Below are 24,310 nucleotides of genomic sequence, written 5' to 3' on the forward strand. Positions count from 1 at the left end.
TATAGACCCTCACCTGGTGCCGTGTACTATAGACCCTCACCTGGTACCATGTACTATAGACCTTCACCTGGTGCCATGTACTTTAGACCCTCACCGGGTCCCATGTACTATAGACCCTCACCTGGTGCTGTGTACTTTAGACCCATAGACCCTCACCTCGTGCCGTGTACGATAGACCTTCACCCGGTGCCTTGTACTATTGACCTTCACCTGGTGCCGTGTACTATAGACCCTCACCTGGTGCCATGTACTATAGACCTTCAACTGGTGCCATGTACTATAGACCCTCACCTGGTGCCATGTACTCTAGACCTTCACCTGGTCCCATGTACTATAGACCCTCACCTGGTGCTGTGTGCTATAGACCCATAGACGCTCACCTCTGCCGTGGACTATAGACCCTCACCCCGTGCCTTGTACTATTGACCTTCACCTGGTGCCGTGTACTATAGACCCTCACCTGGTGCCTTGTACGATAGACCTTCACCTGGTGCCGTGTACTATAGACACTCAGCTGGTGCCATTTACTTTTGACACTCACCTGGTGCCGTGTACTATCGACCCTCACCTGGTGCCGTGTACTATAGATGCTCACCTAGTGCCATGTACTACAGATCCTCACCTGGTACCGTGTACTATCGACCCTCAGCTGGTGACATGTACTATAGAACCTCAACTGGTGCCATGTACTATAGACCTTCACCTGGTGCCGTGTACTCTAGACCCTCACCTGGTGCCATGTACTATAGACCCTCAGCTGGTTCCATGTACTATAGACCCTCAGCTGGTGCCATGTACTGTAGACCTTCACCTGGTGCCGTGTACTCTAGACCCTCACCTGGTGCCATGTACTATAGACCCTCAGCTTTTGCCATGTATTATAGACCCTCACCTGGTGCCGTGTACTGTAGAGCCTAACTTGGTGCCGTGTAATTTAGACCTTCACCTGGTGCCGTGCACTATAGACCCTCACCTGGTGCCATGTACTATAGACCCTCAGCTCGTGCCATGTACTGTAGACCCTCACCTGGTGCCATGTACTATCGACCTTCACCTGGTGCCATGTAGTATAGACCCTTAGCTAGTGTCATGTATTATAGACCTTCAACTGGTGCCGTGTACCCTAGACCCTCACCTGGTGCCATGTACTATAGACCCTCACCTGGTACCATGTACTATAGACCCTCACCTGGTGCCGTGTACTATAGACCCTAACCTGGTGCCTTTTAATTTCGACCTTCACCTGGTGCCGTATACTATAGACCCTCACCTGGTGCCATGTACTATTGACCTTTACCTGGTGTCATGTACTCTGGATCCTCACTTGGTGCCATGTATGAAAGATCCTCACCTGGTGCTGTTTACTATCGTCCCTCACCTGGTGCCGTGTACTATAGACCCTCACCTGGTGGTGTGTACTATAGACCCTCACCTGGTGCCATGTACTATAGACCCTCACCTGGTGCTGTGTACTATAGACTTTCACCTGTGGCCGTGTACTATAGACCCTCACCTGGTGGTGTGTACTATAGACCCTCACCTGGTGCCATGTACTATAGACCCTCACCTGGTGCTGTGTACTATAGACCCTCACCTGGTGCCGTGTACTGCAGACCCTCAGCTGCTTCCATGTACTATAGACACTCAGCTGGTGCCATGTACTATAGACCTTCACCTGGTGCCATATACTCTAGACCTTCACCTGGTGCCATGTACTCTAGACCCTCAGCTGGTGCCATGTACTATAGACCCTCACCTGGTGCCATGTACTATAGACCCTCACCTGGTGCCCTGTACTGTAGACCCTCACCTGGTGCCGTGTACTATCGACCCGCATCTGGTGCCATGCACTATAGACCCTCACCTGGTGACGTGTACTGTAGACCCTCACCTGGTGCCATGTACTATAGACCTTCACCTGGTGCCATGTACTTTAGACCCTCACCGGGTCCCATGTACTATAGACCCTCACCTGGTGCTGTGTACTTTCGACCCATAGACCCTCACCTCGTGCCGTGTACGATAGACCCTCACCCGGTGCCTTGTACTATTGACCTTCACCTGGTGCCGTGTACTATAGACCCTCACCTGGTGCCATGTACTATAGACCCTCACCTGGTGCCCTGTACTGTAGACCCTCACCTGGTGCCGTGTACTATCGACCCGCATCTGGTGCCATGCACTATAGACCCTCACCTGGTGACGTGTACTATAGACCCTCACCTGGTGCCATGTACTATAGACCTTCACCTGGTGCCATGTACTTTAGACCCTCACCGGGTCCCATGTACTATAGACCCTCACCTGGTGCTGTGTACTTTAGACCCATAGACCCTCACCTCGTGCCGTGTACGATAGACCCTCACCCGGTGCCGTGTACTATTGACCTTCACCTGGTGCCGTGTACTATAGACCCTCACCTGGTGCCATGTACTATAGACCTTCAACTGGTGCCATGTACTATAGACCCTCACCTGGTGCCATATACTCTAGACCTTCACCTGGTCCCATGTACTATAGACCCTCACCTGGTGCTGTGTGCTATCGACCCATAGACGCTCACCTCTGCCGTGTACTATAGACCCTCACCCCGTGCCTTGTACTATTGACCTTCACCTGGTGCCGTGTACTATAGACCCTCACCTGGTGCCTTGTACGATAGACCTTCACCTGGTGCCGTGTACTATAGACACTCAGCTGGTGCCATTTACTTTTGACACTCACCTGGTGCCGTGTACTATCGACCCTCACCTGGTGCTGTGTACTATAGATGCTCACCTAGTGCCATGTACTACAGACCCTCACCTGGTACCGTGTACTATCGACCATCAGCTGGTTCCATGTACTATAGACCCTCAGCTGGTGCCATGTACTGTAGACCTTCACCTGGTGCCGTGTACTCTAGACCCTCACCTGGTGCCATGTACTATAGACCCTCAGCTTTTGCCATGTACTATAGACCCTCACCTGGTGCCGTGTACTGTAGAGCCTAACTTGGTGCCGTGTAATTTAGACCTTCACCTGGTGCCGTGCACTATAGACCCTCACCTGGTGCCATGTACTATAGACCCTCAGCTCGTGCCATGTACTGTAGACCCTCACCTGGTGCCATGTACTATCGACCTTCACCTGGTGCCATGTACTATAGACCCTCACCTGGTACCATGTACTATAGACCCTCAGCTGGTGCCGTGTACTCTAGAGCCTCACCTGGTGCCATGTACTATAGACCCTCAGCTGGTTCCATGTAGTATAGACCCTTAGCTAGTGCCATGTATTTTAGACCTTCAACTGGTGCCGTGTACCCTAGACCCTCACCTGGTGCCGTGTACTATAGACCCTAACCTGGTGCCTTTTAATTTCGACCTTCACCTGGTGCCGTATACTATAGACCCTCACCTGGTGCCATGTACTATTGACCTTCACCTGGTGCCGTGTACTCTGGATCCTCACCTGGTGCCATGTATGAAGGATCCTCACCTGGTGCTGTTTACTATCGTCCCTCACCTGGTGCCGTGTACTATAGACCCTCACCTGGTGGTGTGTACTATAGACTCTCATCTGGTGCCGTGTACTATAGACCCTCACCTGGTGCAAATGTACTATAGACCCTCACCTGGTGCCGTGTACTATAGACTTTCACCTGTGGCCGTGTACTATAGACCCTCACCTGGTGCCATGTACTATAGACCCTCACCTGGTGCCGTGTACTATAGACCCTCACCTGGTGCCGTGTACTATAGAACCTCACGTGGTGCTGTGTACTATAGACCTTCACCTGGTGCCGTGTACTATAGACCCTCAGCTGGTGCCATGTACTATAGACCCTCAGCTGGTGCCATGTACTTTCGACCCTCATCTGGTGCCGTGTAATATAGACCTTCACTTGGTGCCGTGTACTATAGACCCTCAACTGATACCATGTACTATAGACCCTCACCTGGTGCCGTGTACTATCGACCTTCACCTGGTGCCGTGTACTATAGAGCCTCAGCTGGTGCCATGTACTATAGACCCTCACCTGGTGCCGTGTACTATAGACCTTAACCTGGTGCCATGTACTATAGACCCTCACCTGGTGCCATGTACTATAGACCCTCACCTGGTGCCGTGTATTATATAGACCCTCACCTGGTGCCATGTATTATAGACCCTCACCTGGTGCCATGTACTATGGACCCTCACCTGGTGCCGTGTACTATCGACCCTCACCTGGTGCCGTGTACTATAGAACTTCACGTGGTGCCATGTACTATAGAACCTCACCTGGTGCCGTGTACTATAGACCTTCACCTGGTGACGTGTACTATAGACCCTCATCTGGTGCCGTGTACTATAGCCCCTCACCTGGTGCCATGTACTTCAGACCCTCACCTGGTGCCGTGTACTATAGACCCTCACCTGGTGCCGTGTACTATAGAACCTCACGTGGTGCCGTGTACTATAGACCCTCACGTGGTGCCGTGTGTTACAGACCCTCACCTGATGCCGTGTACTATAGACCCTCACCAGGTGCCATGTACTGTAGACCCTCACCTGGTGCCAGGTACTATAGACCCTCACCTGGTGCCGAGTACGATAGACCCTCACCTGTTGCAGTGTACTGTAGACCCTCACCTGGTGCCGTGTACCATCGACCCTCACTTAGAGCCGTGCACTATAGACCTTCACCTGGTGCCGTGTACTATAGACCCTCAGCTGGTGCCATGTACTATAGACCCTCAGCTGGTGCCATGTAATATAGACCTTCACCTGGTGCCATGTACTATATACCCTCAACTGGTGCCTTGTACGATAGACCCTCACCTGGTGCCATGTACTATAGACCCTCAGCTTTTGCCATGTACTATAGACCCTCACCTTGTGCCGTGTACTATAGACACTGACCTGGTGACGTGTACTGTAGGCCCTCACCTGGTGCCGTGTCCTATAGCCCTTCACCTGATGCCTTATACTATAGACCCTCACCTGGTGCCATGTACTATAGACCCTCATCTGATGCCGTGTCCTATAGACCCTCACCTGGTGCTGTGTACTATATACTCTCACCTGGTGCTGTGTACTATAGACCCTCACCTGGTGCCGTGTACTCTAGACCCTCACCTGGTGCCATGTACTATAGACCCTCAGCTGCTTCCATGTACTATAGACACTCAGCTGGTGCCATGTACTCTAGATCCTCACCTGGTGCCGTGTACTATAGAACCTCACCTGGTGCCATGTACTATAGATCCTCACCTGGTGCCGTGTACTATAGAACCTCACCTGGTGCCATGTACTATAGACCTTCACCTGGTGCCGTGTACTATCGACCCTCACCTGATGCCGTGTACTATAGACCCTCACCAGGTGCCATGTATTATAGACCCTCACCTGGTGCCATGTACTATAAACCCTCAGCTGGTGCCATGTACTGTCGACCCTCACCTGGTGCCATGTACTATAGACCTTCACCTGGTGCCGTGTACTCTAGATCCTCACCTGATGCCGTGTACTATAGACCCTCACCAGGTGCCATGTACTATAGACCCTCACCTGGTGCCATGTACTATAAACCCTCAGCTGGTGCCATGTACTATAGACCCTCACCTGGTGCCGTGTACTATAGACCTTCACCTGGTGCCGTGTACTCTAGATCCTCACCTGATGCCGTGTACTATAGACCCTCACCTGGTGCCATGTACTATAGACCTTCACCTGGTGCCGTGTACTCTAGATCCTCACCTGGTGCCATGTACTATAGACCTCACCTGGTGCCATGTACTATAGACCCTCAGCTGCTTCCATGTACTATAGACACTCAGCTGGTGCCATGTACTATAGACCCTCAACTGGTGCCATGTACTTTCGACCCTCACCTGGTGCCGTGTAATATAGACCTTCACTTGGTGCCATGTACTATAGACCCTCACCTGGTGCCGTGTACTATAGACCTTAATCTGGTGCCATGTACTATAGACACTCACCTGGTGTCATGTACTATGGACCCTCACCTGGTGCCGTGTACTATAGACCCTCACCTGGTGCCGTGTACTCTAGAACCTCACGTGGTGCCGTGTACTATAGACCCTCACGTGGTGCCGTGTACTATAGATCCTCACCTGGTGCCATGTACTATAGACCCTCACCTGGTGCCGTTTACTATCGTCCCTCACCTGGTGCCGTGTACTATAGACCCTCACCTGGTGGCGTGTACTATAGACCCTCATCTGGTGCCGTGTACTATAGAACCTCACGTGGTGCCGTGTACTATAGACCCTCACGTGGTGCCGTGTACTATAGTTCCTCACCTGGTGCCGTGTACTTTTGAACCTCACCTGGTGCCTTGTACTGTTGACCCTCACCTGGTGCCATGTACTATAGACCCTCACCTGGTGCCATGTACTATAGAACCTCACCTGGTGCGGTGTAATATAGAACCTCACCTGGTGCCGTGAACTATAGACCCTCATCTGGTGCCATGTACTATTGACCCTCACCTGGTGCCGTGTACTATAGACCCTCACCTGTTGACATGTACTATTGACCTTCACCTGGTGCCGTGTACTATAGACCGTCACCTGTTGCCGTGTACTATCGACCCTCACCTAGTGCCACGTACTATAGACCTTCATCTGGTGCCATATACTATAGACCCTCACCTGGTGCCATGTACTATAGACCCTCACCTGGTGCCGTGTACTATAGACCCTCACCTTGTGCTGTGTACTACAGACCCTCACCTGATGCCATGTACTGTAGACCCTCACCTGGTGCCGTGTACTATCGACACTCACCTGGTGCCATGTACTATAGACCTTCACCTGCTGCCGTGTACTACAGACCTTCACATGATGCCATGTACTATAGACCCTCACCTGATGCCATGTACTGTAGACCCTCACCTGGTGCCGTGTACTATAGACCCTCACCTTGTGCTGTGTACTATAGACTCTCACCTGGTGCTGTGTACTATAGGCTCTCACCTGGTGCCGTGTCCTATAGACCCTCACCTGGTGCCGTGTACTACAGACTCTCACCTGGTGCTGTGTACTATAGGCTCTCACCTGATGCTGTGTACCATAGACCCTCACCTGGTGCCGTGTCCCATAGACCCTCACCTGGTGCTGTGTACTATAGACTTTCACCTGGTTTTCGATAAAGTAAGTGGTTCATTTGCGTGGATTGCCTGTAAGTGGATGCTAAGTACCCACTCAAAAACAAATATTGAACTCAAATAAATCTAAAATATAAGTTGGACACGTTCCATAAAAAGCAGTACTTCAAATATCTGTTGCATTTTTTTATCATCACTCATCAGAAATTCTGTTCTCAGCCAAATGGCTCTTTAGTGGTAAATCGGGACCCAAACTCCCAGCGCCATCTGTCTTGAAGTCAACAAGATGTCAAGGTGCCTGTCGGGTGGTCATGCCTAGCGCTACTTCCCCATGACCTTGGTCATCACCAGCGCCACTTCCCCATCACCTAGGTCATGGCCAGCGCCACTTCCCCATGACCTAGTTCATGGCCAGCGCCACTTCCCCATGATCTCGTTCATGCCCAGCGCCACTTACCCAGCCCAGCGCCACTTACCCATGACCTCGGTCATGCCCCGCCACTTACCCATGACCTCGGTCATGCCCAGCCACTTGCCCAGCCCAGCGCCACTTACCCATGACCTCGGTCATTAAGGCTGCACACTGTACAAGTCAAGTTTGACTCACCCAATGAGGACTCAAAGAAACATAGAAAATAGGTGCAGGAGTACGCCATTCGGCCCTTCTAGCCTGCACCGCCATTCAATGAGTTCATGGCTGAACATTCAACTTCAGTACCCCATTCCTGCTTTCTCGCCATACCCCTTGATCCCCCTAGAAGTAAGGACCTCATCTAACTCCTTTTTGAATATATTTAGTGAATTGGCCTCAACAACTTTCTGTGGTAGAGAATTCCACAGGTTCACCACTCTCTGGGTGAAGAAGTTCCTCCGCATCTCGGTTCTAAATGGCTTACCCCTTATCCTTAGACTGTGACCTCTGGTTCTGGACTTCCCCAACATTGGGAACATTCTTCCTGCATCTAACCTGTCTAACCCCGTCAGAATTTTAAATGTTTCTATGAGGTCCCCTCTCATTCTTCTGAACTCCAGTGAATACAAGCCCAGTTGATCCAGTCTTTCTTGATAGGTCAGTCCCGCCATCCCGGGAATCAGTCTGGTGAACCTTCGCTGCACTCCCTCAATAGCAAGAATGTCCTTCCTCAGGTTAGGAGACCAAAACTGTACACAATACTCCAGGTGTGGCCTCACCAATGCCCTGTACAACTGTACTCAAATCCCCTTGCTATGAAGGCCAACATGCCATTTGCTTTCTTAACCGCCTGCTGCACCTGCATGCCAACCTTCAATGACTGATGTACCATGACACCCAGGTCTCTTTGCACCTCCCCTTTTCCTAATCTGTCACCATTCAGATAATAGTCTGTCTCTCTGTTTTTACCACCAAAGTGGATAACCTCACATTTATCCACATTATACTTCATCTGCCATGCATTTGCCCACTCACCTAACCTATCCAAGTCGCTCTGCAGCCTCACAGCATCCTCCTCGCAGCTCACACTGCCACCCAACTTAGTGTCATCCGCAAATTTGGAGATACTACATTTAATCCCCTCATCTAAATCATTAATGTACAGTGTAAACAGCTGGGGCCCCAGCACAGAACCTTGCGGTACCCCACTAGTCACTGCCTGCCATTCTGAAAAGTACCCATTTACTCCTACTCTTTGCTTCCTGTCTGACAACCAGTTCTCAATCCATGTCAGCACACTACCCCCAATCCCATGTGCTCTAACTTTGCACATCAATCACTTGTGTGGGACCTTGTCGAACGCCTTCTGAAAGTCCAAATACACCACATCAACTGGTTCTCCCTTGTCCACTCTACTGGAAACATCCTCAAAAAATTCCAGAAGATTTGTCAAGCATGATTTCCCTTTCACAAATCCATGCTGACTTGGACCTATCATGTCACCGCTTTCCAAATGCACTGCTATGACATCCTTAATAATTGATTCCATCATTTTACCCACTACCGATGTCAGGCTGACCGGTCTATAATTCCCTGTTTTCTCTCTCCCTCCTTTTTTGAAAAGTGGGGTTACATTGGCTACCCTCCACTCTATAGGAACTGATCCAGAGTCAATGGAATGTTGGAAAATGACTGTCAATGCATCCACTATTTCCAAGGCCACCTCCTTAAGTACTCTGGGATGCAGTCCATCAGGCCCTGGGGATTTATCGGCCTTCAATCCCATCAATTTCCCCAACACAATTTCCCGGCTAATAAGGATTTCCCTCAGTTCCTCCTCCTTACTAGACCCCCCGACCCCTTTTATAACTGGAAGGTTGTTTGTGTCCTCCTTTGTGAATACCGAACCAAAGTACTTGTTCAATTGGTCAGCCATTTCTTTGTTCCCCGTTATGACTTCCCCTGATTCTGACTGCAGGGGACCTATGTTTGTTTTTACTAACCTTTTTCTCTTTACATATCTATAGAAAGTTTTGCAATCCGTCTTAATGTTCCCTGCAAGCTTCTTCTCATACTCCATTTTCCCTGCCCTAATCAAACCCTTTGTCCTCCTCTGCTGAGTTCTAAATTTCTCCCAGTCCCCAGGTTTGCTGCTATTTCTGACCAATTTGTATGCCACTTCCTTGGCTTTAATACTATCCCTGATTTCCCTTGATAGCCACGGTTGAGCCACCTTCCCTTTTTTATTTTTATGCCAGACAGGAATGTACAATTGTTGTAGTTCATCCATGCGGTCTCTAAATGTCTGCCATTGCCCATCCACAGTCAACCCCTTAAGTATCATTCGCCAATCTATCCCAGCCAATTCACGCCTCATACCTTCAAAGTTAGCCTTCTTTAAGTTCTGGACCATGGTCTCTGAATTAACTGTTTCATTCTCCATCCTAATGCAGAATTCCACCATATTATGGTCACTCTTCACCAAGGGGCCTCGCACAACGAGATTGCTAATTAATCCTCTCTCATTACATAACACCCAGTCTAAGATGGCTTCCCCCCTAGTTGGTTCCTCGACATATTGGTCTAGAAAACCATCCCTTATGCACTCCAGGAAATCCTCCTCCACCGTATTGCTTCCAGTTTGGTTAGCCCAATCTATGTGCATATTAAAGTCACCCATTATAACTGCTGCACCTTTATTGCATGCACCCCTAATTTCCTGTTTGATGCCCTCCCGAACATCACTACTACTGTTTGGAGGTCTGTACACAACTCCCACTAACGTTTTTTGCCCTTTGGTGTTCTGTAGCTCTACCCATATAGATTCCACATCATCCAAGCTAATGTCCTTCCTAACTATTGCCTTAATCTCCTCCTTAACCAGCAATGCTACCCCACCTCCTTTTCCTTTTATTCTATCCTTCCTGAATGTTGAATACCCCTGGATGTTGAGTTCCCAGCCCTGATCATCCTGGAGCCACGTCTCCGTAATCCCAATCACATCATATTTGTTAACATCTATTTGCACAGTTAATTCATCCACCTTATTGCGGATACTCCTTGCATTAAGACACAAAGCCTTTAGGCTTGATTTTTTAACACCCTCTGTCCTTTTAGAATTTTGCTGTACAATGGTCCTTTTTGTTCTTTGCCTTGTGTTTCTCTGCCCTCCACTTTTCCTCATCTCCTTTCTGTCTTTTGCTTTTGCCTCCTTTTTGTTTCCCTCTATCTCCCTGCATTGGTTCCCATCCCCCTGCCATATTAGTTTAACTCCTCCCCAACAGCACTAGCAAACACTCCCCCGAGGACATTGGTTCCAATTCTGCCCAGGTGCAGACCGTCCGGATTGTACTGGTCTCACCTCCCCCAGAACCGGTTCCAATGCCCCAGGAATTTGAATCCCTCCCTGCTGCACCATTGCTCAAGCCACGTATTCATCTGAGCTATCCTGCGATTCCTTCTCTGACTAGCACGTGGCACTGGTAGCAATCCCGAGATTACTACTTTTGAGGTCCTACTTTTTAATTTAGCTCCTAGCTCCTTAAATTCATTTCGTAGGACCTCATCCCTTTTTTTACCTATGTCGTTGGTACCAACATGCACCACGACAACTGGCTGTTCTCCCTCCCTTTTTAGAATGTCCTGCACCCGCTCCGAGACATCCTTGACCCTTGCACCAGGGAGGCAACATACCATCCTGGAGTCTCAGTTGCGGCCGCAGAAACGCCTATCTATTCCCCTTACAATTGAATCCCCTATCACTATCGCTCCCCCACTCTTTTTCCTGCCCTCCTGTGCAACAGAGCCAGCCACGGTGCCATGAACTTGGCTGCTACTGCCCTCTCCTGATGAGTCATCCCCCTCAACAGCACTCAAAGCAGTGTATCTGTTTTGCAGTGGGATGACCACAGGGGACCCCTGCACTACCTTCCTTGCACTACTCTTCATGCTGGTCTTCCATTCCCTCGCTGGCTGTGGACCCTTCTCCTGCGGTAAGACCAACTCGCTCCACGTGCTACTCAATGTGTTTTCTCATCCCACTTCATAGTTTGTGCAGGAGTGAGAAAATGCAGAGGGGAATGGATCATACAATGGGTTCCATACTAGCCTTTAAGTTCTGGGACCTGGGTTGAAATCTAGCCCAGTCAGAGAGGACACTACAGCTCCTCAGATTGCTGGCTGTAAGGGCCCTTCATAACCCTAATCCAGCACAGAACAAAAGGGTTTAAGTTCCGAATTGAGCAATTCTCACAGCTCGCCTTTGAATCCACACATCATCAGGGATCTTTTGGTATGGGTCTTGGTGCGTCTGCTTTCAGAATCGGTCTCTGAACCTTCCTGTTCAGGTTTTACCACAGGTGTGGTAGGGCTTTCCAATTCGCTGTCGTCGATTTTTATCAATTTTGCCCTCACACTCCATGAGATCTAACTCCGCTGATGTGCTTTCCTTTGGCGCATAGTGTACTGCTCAGGGCTTAACATTTTTAAACATTGCCCCCTCCTTTACATTAAGGGGTACTTGAATACCCTTTGAAGTATCAGGTTTTGCACTGAATAAGGACTTGTACTCTTCCGTATGTACATTCACTGGTCTTGGGAGTGGTGCTCTTCTTAATATTGGCCGAGTTTAACCTCAGGCTTTGAAGCCAGCCTTGACACAGCAATGAGAGATCTTTGCCCTTAAACACAATTACAAACATCTAACTTTCTTATTTTACTTGAACTTCTATTTCCCGTAGGACTGGCAATAACTTTTCATCAAAAATTTGTTTTCTTGCAGTGCAATTCTCTGAAACATTACTTCACATGCTTTTGATGACATAATAGTTACACCTGCTCGCTATTCAGACAGGGGCCACGAATTCACATTGCCCTTATCATGTTATGGAATGTACAGGAAAATACATCTCTTCTCCATCCGTATCACCTTATGGCACAGCTTGCTCACCAAATCAATGGAATGGACACTGGACTTTTGACTTTGCCTCACAATGCCACGATACGACTTGGGGGCCTTCTTTTCTTTTCCCTGACTCCAATCAGGCAGCACCTATTGACTTTAGCAACCCCTAGCTCCAATCTGTGTAGTTAAAGCATTTAACTTTCTTAAAGAGACATCGGTCTGCCTGGTGATTGTCTTTTTACCGCACCTTCAACATGGTTGAGTAATTCGGCTCAGTCCGGAGCCTGTGGTCTGTAGCTCGTTAGCACACCAATCTCCATCCCTAGTGCTACATCGAGAACTCTCACAGATGTGAGTCTGCCTTCTGCCAACAGGTTCCTCTGTATTGATCATTCCTTCAAACCCCAGAGAAAGCGGCCTGATTGCATTGTCAACAAAGCCGCGAAAGTCAGGAATTCTTTCTCAATTATTTGGTGAAATCACTGCCCTGGTCATCAGAATCTGTTCACTTCAATGTATTTGTTATGTCTCAAATAAAGTAATGCAACTTAGTACTGTAGACGTGAGTAAGTGTGACCTTAGTTCCTTTATTCTAACTCCAGAATGTTGGTACAGCATGGGAGGCCTGCTTAGAAATAGTGCTCCCAAGGGATGCTGGGATCTCCTGGGACTCCAACAGCTGCGGTATAATACTGGTTACATAAGGTTGCATACATAACAGTATTATTCAAGCAAAGGCAAGCACACTGATGCAATGCATTGTGGTAAAATTATTTACAATGCAATTATTCATCCCTCCAGTATCAGCAGCCCCCAGCTCTCCGAAAGGCACTGGGATGCAGCTCCATGCTGGTAACTCTTTGGTACTTGCAAAATTATCCATTCTTCATGTGTGAGCAAAGACAATAAATGTCAGCAAGATATTCAACTGTGATGGCATCACAGCTGTGCCCAATCCCGCACTCTCTTGCATTTTCCAGCCGGATTCAGTGCTTCGTCATCAGGAGCAGGAACCCTGGCTGATTTCCCTCCCTGCCTATCCCAGGAGCTTAAATGTCACAACCCAGATGAGACAGCTAACCGAGCATGACCAGGAACAGACCTTGGGAGCTTACCATTGTGTGTAACTCATTACCGCACCGGGCAATGCATTTCCCCATTGCGTTTAAAAGGTGCAATCAGCGGGTAGCACTCCCATATGAAAGTGGCAGATTGATTGAAAGGACAAGACCTGTCGTGTCAGCCGTCAGTCGGAACCTCAGTTTGGTTGCTGGGTGACAACCATCCTTGCAACCCATTTCCTTTCCTCCCCTAGCTCATCTTGCTATCTTACTCCTTCCTGCCAGCCTGTCTCCCTCCCTCACATTTCCCCCCATGCCCATTTCCCTTCCTCCCCCAGCCCTGTCCACCCCCTCAGTCTCTCCCAGTTTCCACTGCCCTCCCTCCCCCAAGCCATGCCTGAATCGCTTACATGGTGGAAGAAGCCAGGTTGGTGTCCTCCTGTTTGTATTTACCATCAAGTGCGATGCCATGCTTTTCGCGGTTGTTGGTCATTAAGGGCAAGACCACGTAGGTCTTCGAGAAAGTGGAACCTGGGGCAATCTGGTCACTGTATAAAAACACAATGTTAATATTTAGAGACACGATAACCACATATCCTGTACCTTACAACACACCCAGTCAGTGCCTTCCTGACTACCACCTGCCAAACTGTGGGGGACGGTGAGCACCCTGAGCTATACCAAGAAGATTCACTGCTCCTGCCCCGAGAAGCCTCGCACACACATTCCAGTCACAGGTGTTCAGACACGAGTGTTATTCCACCACAGGATATAAGAAGAGAATCATGCCCCTCATGTACCGACTTTCGACCCAGCCCAAAGCCCGGATGGGCAGGGCTTTGGATGATTGACAGTAAGTTGGGGAGGAAAATTCTCACTGTGCATGCTTTGCTCGCTTGGCCCAGCCCTCCAGACCTTAAACTGTCTTCGGTACTTGAGGGTCACCAAAAAAACAGGAACATCCGGTTGAAAACCAGACTGGTGATCACCCTAATGTGGCCAGGCTTGGTATCTTACAGCGCACTGTGGGCAAATCGTAACAATTCGTGCCCTTCTGGTAGAGAATGTGCCACATGGGTCTTGGGATTGACCTCTCAAGGTAAGATGTACTGTATTCCTGCGGAAAGACATCATTTTATCCATCTCACTCCTCAGACTGCATAGGGCTGATAGAGCTAAAATTAGACTTTAATATGTGAGCTTAGACAATGCTGTCAGTGGACTGCCCAACTGTGCGGGGCATCGCTGCCAAGCCTGACTGTGATACCCACACACACCCCTTTTAGCAAAGGACATTGGACAATGATCAGGAGTTGGAACCCTGGCTAATTGTTCTCCACCCAAGCCCACTGGCCTTCAGGTTGATTGGACCATCCGAACTGCTGCCCAAACGCAGATGCAATCACAGGGTAGTATTTCCATGGGGGGTTCTCCCGAACTCCTATTGTTACTTCGACGGAAATCCCGGAGAAACGCTGTCAACAAGCATTTGCACTGTTGCTGTGGGGTTTCCGGCAATCTCCCACCAAACTTACAGTAGGAGATAGGAACATAGCAACAGGAGTCGGCCATTCAGCCCCTCCAGCCTCTTCTGCCATCCAATTAGACCATGGCTGATCCTCTACCTCAACCCCATTTATCTGTCTTTGAGTCGTATCCCTTAACACCCTTACCTAACAAAAATCTATTGATCTCAGTCCTGAAAATTTCAATTGACCCCAGCCTTTTGGAGGAGAGGGTTCCAGATTTCCACTATCATTTATGTGAAGAAGTGCTTCCTGATTTCACTCCCATATAGCCTAGCTCTAATTGTAAATGATGCCCTCTTGATCTGAATTCCACCACCAAAAGAAATAGTTTCAAGGGAATGCAAACCAAGTTTATGCAATCTGTCCGCATAATTTAACCCTTTAAGCCCTGGGGTATCTGTGCTGTATTTCCTGCAAGGCCAAGGTATCTTTCCTGAGGTGCAGTGCGCAAAACTGAACACGGTACTCCCAATGGGGTCTGACCGAGGCTCACTGCAACTCTTCACTTCAGTATTCCAGCCCCATTGAGGTAAAGGTCGATCTAGCCTTTTTCATTATTTTTTGTAGCTGTGTACTAGTGTTTAATGGTCTGGGAACGTGGATACCTAAATTTCTTTGTTCCTTCACAGCAATTAGTTTCTCCACATTAAAATTATTTTCCAATTTGTTTTCTCGCATTTAAAGTGGATGACCTCACACTTCCCCATATTGAACTCCATCTGCCACAGTTTTGCCTCTCACTTAGTCTATCGATATCCTTTTGTAATTTACTCAATACAACTTACTGTGCCTCCTAACTTAGTGTCATCAACAACAACAACTTGTATTTATATAGCACCTTTAACATGGTGAAACGTCCTAAGGTACTTCAGAGGAGTATTATGAGACAAAACTTGGATTACACATCTCTCAATTCCTTCATCAGGTCATTAACATATATGGTGAAAAGCTGAGGCCTCAGTACAGCTGCCGAAGGAACACCATTTGTCACATCCCACCAATCGGAATACGTTCCCCATATCCCTGCTCTCTGTCTCCTACCTCCCAACCAATCATCAATGCATGCCACAAGGTTACTTCCAATTCCATGTTCTTTCATATTTATGAATAGTCTCTTGTGCAGAACCTTATCTAATGCCTTCTGTAAGTCCATATAGACAATATCCATAGACAATCCCCTGTCTATCATGCTAGTGACCTCCTTTAAAAAATCAGCTCCATTAGTCAGACATGATTTATGCTTTGCAAATCCATGTTGACTCTCTTTCATCAGCTCAAACTTGTCCAAGTGCTTGGTCACTCTGTCACTGATGATAGATTCCAGTATCTTCCCCAAAACTGATGTTAAACTGGCAGGTCTGCAGTTATCTGGTTTCTCCATCTCTCCCTTCTTAAATAACAGAGTGAATTTGGAATTTTACAATCCAAAGGTATAAGAGAGCTTTGGAAGATTATTACGAAGGGATCTGCCATTTCCTCACCTATTTCTTTTAATACTCTGGGGTGGAAACATTCAGGTCCTGGAAATGTGTCTGTCTTAAGTCCCAATATTTTCTCCAATACCCTTTTTTTCATATATTAAATTCACTATTTTCGTCCCCTGACTTATTTTTAGGTTCCTGTGTAGCACTGGTATTTTGTCCTCTTCCCCTACAGATGAAAGTACTTATTTGACAAGTCTGCCATTTCTTTATTGCCCATTGTAGTCTTGCCTTCAAATGTCTTTAATGGCCCACACTTCTGTTTGCCACCCTCTTTCCCTTAATATATTTATTAAAACTTTTGCACCTCTTGTGACTTTCTTTCTGTCCCTTTGTTGCTTTTTATAGCTCTCCCAGTCAGTTGGATTTCCACTTTTCCTTGCTTTTATGTAAGATTTTTCTTTTAGCCGAATACTGTCTCTTATCTAATTTGTTGACCATGATTGCTGAATTGCAGAAGTGGAGCTTTTGCCTTTGGTTTTGCATGATACCAAATAGATCTTTGAATCCTTCCCACTATTTGTCTGGAGGTTTACCCATTACCAGCTCAGCCCAGTTTACCGTGGTCAATTCATTTCTCATTCCTTCGAAATTTGCTTTATTTAAATTTGAACCGTAGTTGAAAATTCTCCCTTTTCACTCTCAAACCTAACATCAAATTCAATCATATTATAATCATTATTCCCAAGATGCTTCCTTTTTTTCATAATGTCACTAATTCTAGTATAGTCAGTTCTAAAACATTTTGGGTCATAATTTGCCGTGGCAAGACATCTAGCTTACCCTTGTATGTTCAGTTTAAAAAAAGATCTGTGTGGCAAGTTGCTGAAAGTGCAAGCTGATGTCGTCGCAGCGAGGGAAATCGGGCATCTGGGACCTGAGTGAACAGGGCCAGCAACTGTGTATCTCTTTAAACAATCAGATTGATGGATTGGGAAATTAATAGCATAAGGACTACAAAGGAAGTGTAAATTAGCATGGGTCAAATCAGGCACAGAAAGAGAAATAAAGAGAGTTGAAGAAAGATTGGATTAAAAGAGAGAGATAAAAAGACACTCCAGCCATCCTACTGAGCTCCAGCCACGATAGAGGGCCCAGGCCATCGTACCAGGCACCAACCATTCTACAGGGCTCCTATCATCCCTGGCTGTCCAATGAGGCATTTCTTGTGCTACCAAAGTGCTTTACTTACTTAGCTTCCTCCAGAGCAACCTCCTCGACGTATTTATCATTCGAGTACAGCACCACAGTGGTCGTTTGTTCAACTGAGAACAAAGAAAAGATATTTAAACCCACTGAAGTTTGTAGTTAAAAAAATATTTTATTTTCTGAGACAAAGTTTCAACATTTACAGATGGCACCAAAGTGTGAGTGGGGGGGGGGGGGGGTGTAATTAATTCAGAGGAGGACTGCGACAAAATACAGGAAGACAGCAGTAAACTTGCAGAATGGGTGTGTAATTAGTGAAGGAACTTCAATATAGGGAAGTGTGAGGTGATACATTTTGATAGGAAGAATGAGGAGCACACATACTGCTTGGAAGTGTCTAAATGAGGTAGAGGAACAAAGGGATCTGGGGGTACAGCTACACAAATCACTAAAATCACTAGCAATGCAGCTCAGTAAGGCCATAAAAAAGCAAACCAAGGACTGGGGTTCATTTCTAAAGGGGGTAAAATTGAAAAGCAGAGAAGTTATGTTAAAATAAAGAACCTTGATTAGACCACACTTTGAGTACTGTAAACAGTTCTCGTCTCCATATTATAAAAAGGATATAGAGGCACTGGAGAAGGTGCAAAATAGATTTACCAGAATGATACCAGAACTGGGAGGTGATACCTATCGGGAAAGATTGAACAGGCCGGGCTCTTTTCTCTCTAAAAGAGATTACTGAGGGGTGACCAGAAAGAGGTCTTTAAGATTATGAAAGGTTTTGATAGGTCAGACGTAGAGATAATATTTCCACTTGCAGGGGAGACCAGAACTAGGGGCCATTAGAGAATTCAGGAGAAACTTCTTTACCCAGAGAGTGGTGAGAATGTGGAACTCGCTACCACAGGGAATGGTTGAGGCGACTGGCATAGATGGGTAAACACATGAGGGAGAAAGGAATAGAAGGATATGTTGATGGGGTTAGATGAAGAAGGATGGGTGGAGGTTACCATGTGGAGCATAAACACCGGCCTAGGTCTGCTGGGCCAAATAGCCTGTTTCTGTGCTGCAATTACTATGTAAACGTTTCCTCTGCCTGACACAAGACTCCCAGAGCAAGCGCTCTACTCGGAACTCCTACATAGCAGGTGAGCCCAGGATGAGCAGCGGAAACGTTTCAAGGACACCCTCAAAGCCTCCTTGATAAAGTGCAACATCCCCACTGACACCTGGGAGTCTCTGGCCAAAGACCGCCCTAAGTGCATCCGGGAGGGCACGGAGCACCTCGAGTCTCATTGCCGAGAGCATGCAGAAATCAAGCGCAGGCAGCGGAAGGAGCATGTGGCAAACCTGTCTCACCCACCCTTTCCTTCAACCACTGTCTGTCCCACCTGTGACAGAGACTGTAATTCCTGTATTGAACTGTTCAGTCACCTTTATCCACATTATACTACATCTGCCATGTATTTGCCCACTCACCTAACCTGGCCAAGTTGCCCTGCAGCCTCTTATCGTCCTCCTCACAGCTCATACCAGTAGAAGTGATGTCTGGTATAATCCTGCTGTCTGTTTAATTTGTTTCTTGGGACATGAGCAACGCTGGTCTTATTGCCCACTTGTAGTCACTTCGAGAAGGTGGTGAGCCTTCTTCTTGAATAAAGCGATCGTTTGGATAACTGAGTGGTTGATATGCCATTTGAAAGAGCATTAAGAGTCAACCCCGTAGTGTGGGCCTGGTGTCTCCTGTAAGACACCTGTAAGTTGGGTGGCAGTGTGAGTTGCGAGGAGGATGCTATGAGGCTGCAGAGTGACTTGGATAGGTTAGGTGAGTGGGCAAATGCATGGCAGATGAAGTACAATGTGGATAAATGTGAGATAATCCACTTTGGTTGTAAAAACAGAGAGACAGACTATTATCTGAATGGTGACATATTAGGAAAAGGGGAGATGCAACGAGACCTGGGTGTCATGGTACATCAGTCATTGAAGGTTGGCAGGTACAGCAGGTGGTTAAGAAAGCAAATAGCATGTTGGCCTTCATAGCGAGGGGATTTGAGTACAGGGGCAGGGAGGTGTTACTACAGTTGTACAGGACCTTGGTGAGGCCACACCTGGAGTATTGTGTACAGTTTTGGTCTCCTAACTTGAGGAAGGACATTCTTGCTATTGAGGGAGTGCAGCGAAGGTTCACCAGACTGATTCCCGGGATGGCGGGACTGACATATCAAGAACGACTGGATCAACTGGGCTTGTATTCACTGGAGTTCAGAAGAATGAGAGGGGATCTCATAGAAACATTTAAAATTCTGACAGGTTTAGACAGGTTAGATGCAGGAAGAATGTTCCCAATGTTGGGGAAGTCCAGAACCAGGGGTCACAGTCTAAGGATAAGTGGTAAGCCATTTAGGACTGAGATGAGGAGAAACTTCTTCACCCAGAGAGTGGTGAACCTGTGGAATTCTCTACCACAGGAAGTTGTTGAGGCCAATTCACTAAAAATATTCAAAAAGGAGTTAGATGTAGTCCTTACTACTAGGGGGATCAAGGGGTATGGTGAGAAAGCAGGAATGGGGTATTGAAGTTGCATGTTCAGCCATTAATTCATTGAATGGCGGTGCAGGCTCGAAGGGCCGAATGGGCTACTCCTGCACCTATTTTCTATGTTTCTATGTCTATGTTTCTAAGATTGGCAGCTTCTCTTCCCCACTGGTGTTGTTGTAACAATTTGGCAGCTTTTGTGGTCATTTCTCTGTTTCCAGCCCACAAGTGACCAGATTTATCCAATCCAATTTAATTTTACAACTTACTATGGTGGAATTTCAACTCTTGACCTCTGGGTTGCTAGTCCATAACCACAACCCGACCCATACCTGCTATTTTGACACTCTTCACATTCTTGTTAGAGCCATTAGTCACTTGAATGTGGACGCTAATGGGCTCCCCGTGGTAGTAGATCTGAGGAAAGAATTAAATCATTAGCTCAAATACTGCCCTTTGGTTTCAACTTTCTCTCTTCCTCTCCTAAAAGCACCAACTCTTTCTGGGGACCTGTTTTTCCCAGATGCTGCCTGCAGTTCTAATACCTCATCCAAATGCCAGCCTCTGTGTCTAAGCCTAGTGTGTGCTGCTAGGTTATTCAACTGTTGGGGCATCACAGCCAAGCACAATTCTATCCACGCCCAAGGGCCATGCTCAAACCTTCCAGCAAGAATCATTTGGATAGCGATTGGGAGCAGGCAATCAAGCCGAATTCTTCCCTCCATAACCCAGGGGCATTGAGGCCAAATGTGGTGCTCTAACTACTGGCCTGGCTGGGATCTACGAACTCAGCACACACTGCGGATCAGATCTGGGACCTCTTGCGGCTCAGTGAGAAGCTGGCTTTACCAACCAAACTATGGGGCCGCACATCGGTTTTCATTGAAGTGATTGTCTGTACTGGTTTGCCAAATATAGTACATGGAACAAGTGGATAGAATGTGTTGTAGCACTGCTGTTACACCTGTGGGGCCCAAGTCAAAGCCCAACAGAGAAATGAGGCAAAGGAGCCTCCCTTGCGAGGGACTGACTGATGCAATAGGTTTCATCCTGCTTTATACCGTGCAGAAACGATGAAGGTTGGTCCTTTCTGTCATACTCAGGCCCACAGCACAAAGATTCCCCTCACCCCTGACCTGACACTAAAGTGACATGAAGTACACAGGACCTTGCATGCAGCAATCGGCTGATCAAAGAAATGCCACGAGTCCACCCATTCCACCAGCCAGAAGGAGTGCTGCCATAATTCTCCCAATAATAAACCCACTGCAAGTGTGGCTCCACTTGTGACACGGGCATCAAAAGATTCTGCTCATTATCTCATAAGAACATAAGAAATAGGAGCAGTAGTAGACCATACGGCCCTTCGAGCCTGCTCCACCATTTAATATGATCATGACTGATCCGATCATGGATTCAGGTCCACTTCCCTGCCCACTTCTCACTGCAAGAGGACACAGGATGACTACTGTGGACAACAGATAACTATCACCCCGGAGGAATAAGGAGTGGTTTACTGAGATTAGTGCTGAGATAAATGTTTTGGGCTGTGTAGAGGGAGCTCTATTATGCATCTTACCCATGCTGTAGCTGATCAGGGGCGTTACTATGTGTTTAACCCATGCTGTGGCTGGTCGGGGCGTTACTATGTAGCTAACCCATGCTGTGGCTGATCGGGGCGTTACTATGTGTCTAACCCATGCTGTAGCTGATCAGGGGCATGACTATGTGTCTAACCCATGCTGTAGCTGATCAGGGCGTTACTATGTGTCTAACCCATGCTGTAGCTGATCGGGGCGTTACTATGTGTCTAACCCATGCTGTAGCTGATCAGGGATGTTACTATGTGTCTAACCCATGCTGTAGCTGATCGGAGCGTTACTATGTGTCTAACCCATGCTGTAGCTGATCGGGGCGTTACTATGTGTCTAACCCATGCTGTAGCTGATCAGGGACGTTACTATGTGTCTAACCCATGCTGTAGCTGATCGGAGCGTTACTATGTGTCTAACCCATGCTGTGGCTGATCGGGCGTTACTATGTGTCTAACCCATGCTGTAGCTGATCGGGCGTTACTATGTGTCTAACCCATGCTGTAGCTGATCAGGGATGTTACTATGTGTCTAACCCATGCTGTAGCTGATCGGAGCGTTACTATGTGTCTAACCCATGCTGTGGCTGATCGGGCGTTACTATGTGTCTAACCCATGCTGTGGCTGATCGGGCGTTACTATGTGTCTAACCCATGCTGTAGCTGATTGGGACATTACTATGGGCCCAAGTTTCCACACGCAGCTAGAACGGTGCAGTCCCGACCTGGACATCCATTTTTCGCGCCACAAAGTGCGCCTAAAAAAATCCTCCGTATTCTCCACCTCCCTGCAGGTCCTCTGGCCCTCGGTGCAGCGCAGCAGGAGCTGTAGGGGGGCGGAGCCAGATCCCTGCGCTGAAAACAGTGCCGGGACCTCTGCACATGTGCACTACAGTGGGCACGCAAGTGCAGTAGCTCCAGGCGCCGAACTGTGTGGGAGGGGCCCGAAGCACGCAGCCCCTAGCCCTGGCCGAATGGCCTCACTGGGGCTGCGTGAATAAGGCTCCTCCCACGGCCAGCTCCTGCTCCCCCCCCCCCGCGCCGCCGACCAGACCCGACACCCGCTCCCTGCCTCCGGACCAGACCCGACACCCGCTCCACCCCCCCCCGACTGGACCCGACCCGACCCGCGCTCCTGTTCCCGCTCCCTGCCTCCCCGACCGGACCGGACCCGACCCGACCCGACCCGCGCTCCTGTTCCCGCTCCCCGCCTCGACCCGACCTGACCCAACCCGAGCTCCTGTTCCCGCTCCGTCCCCCCCCCCGACTGGACCCGACCCGCGCTCCTGTTCCCGCTCCGCCCGCCCCTCCCCCCCCGATTGGACCCGACCCGACCCGCGCTCCTGTTCCCGCTTCCCGCCTCCCCGACTGGACCCGACCTGACCCGCGCTCCTGTTCCCGCTCCCCGCCTGGACCTGACCCAACCCGACCCGCGCTCCCGCCCCCTGACCTGACCCGACCCGACCCGACCCGCGCTCCCGCCCCCTGACCTGACCCGACCCGACCCCCGCCCCCGCCCCCACTGGACCTGACCCGACCCCCCCCCTCCCCCACTGGACCTGACCCCCCCCCACTGGACCTGACCCCCCCCCCTCCCCCGCCCCCACTGGACCTGACCCGACCCCCCCCCCTCCCCCACTGGACCTGACCCAACCCCCCCCCCCCCCACTGGACCTGACCCGACCCGACTCCCGCTCCCAGACTGGATTCAACCTGATCTCTCCCCCCCCCCCCCCCTCTCCCCCCCCCCCCCCCCCCCACTCTCCCCCCCCCCACTCTCCCCCCCCCCCCACGTCTCCCCCCCCCCCACGTCTCCCCCCCCCCCCTCTCCCCCCCCCCCTCTCCCCCCCCCCCCTCTCCCCCCCCCCCCCCCCCTCTCCCCCTCCCCCCCCCCCTCTCCCCCTCCCCCCCCCCCCTCCCCCTCCCCCTCCCCCTCCCCCCCTCCCCCTCCCCCTCCCCCTCCCCCCCTCTCCCTACCCGATCTGAACCGAACCTCCCCGACCCAACCCAACCCAACGCCACCTACCTGTAAATCTGGTGCTGGGGACGGGCCCTGCCCAAAGTCTCGGGCCGGCCCGTTGAGCCTTCGATCCCGAAAGGCCTGCCTGAAGCACTTTCAGACAGGTAGGACGATGGTTTATTTAATCTTTTCTTTGCTTATAAATGTTTATTCAGGTTGGATTTATTTGTATAATATTTGTATAAGTATAAATAAGGATTGATTGTAGAATTTAATGACTTCCCTTCCCCCCCCCCCCCCCCACCTCGTTCTGGACGCCTAATTTGTAACCTGCGCCTGATTTTTTAATGTGTAGAACAGGTTTTTTCAGTTCTACAAAAATCTTCACTTGCTCCATTCTACTTTAGTTTGGAGTACGTTTTCACTGTGGAAACTTTCAAATCAGGCGTCAGTGGCCGGACACGCCACCTTTTGAAGAAAAAATTCTTTTCCAAAGTAGAACTGTTCTACCTGACTAGAACTGCAGAAAAAAAAATGTGGAGAATTGCGATTTCTAAGATAGTCCGTTCTCCACCAGTTGCTCCTAA

At 49.0% G+C, this 24,310-nt stretch overlaps 1 protein-coding gene across 1 annotated transcript in view; it reads right to left on the reverse strand.

Annotated features, from left to right (window-relative positions):
* LOC139266211 (beta-arrestin-1-like) overlaps positions 1 to 24,310 on the reverse strand; it is a 97,272-nt gene that overhangs the window by 31,340 nt on the left and 41,622 nt on the right. Inside the window, exons 7-9 of the mRNA XM_070884041.1 lie at positions 20,505 to 20,589; positions 17,675 to 17,747; positions 13,883 to 14,020 (exon numbers count right to left, since the gene is read on the reverse strand). Of these exons, the coding sequence (XP_070740142.1) occupies positions 13,883 to 14,020; positions 17,675 to 17,747; positions 20,505 to 20,589 (296 nt within the window). The remainder of the gene's footprint in view (positions 1 to 13,882; positions 14,021 to 17,674; positions 17,748 to 20,504; positions 20,590 to 24,310) is intronic.

This window comes from Pristiophorus japonicus, chromosome 6 (assembly GCF_044704955.1).
Source record: "Pristiophorus japonicus isolate sPriJap1 chromosome 6, sPriJap1.hap1, whole genome shotgun sequence".
Taxonomy (NCBI): Eukaryota; Metazoa; Chordata; class Chondrichthyes; family Pristiophoridae; genus Pristiophorus; species Pristiophorus japonicus.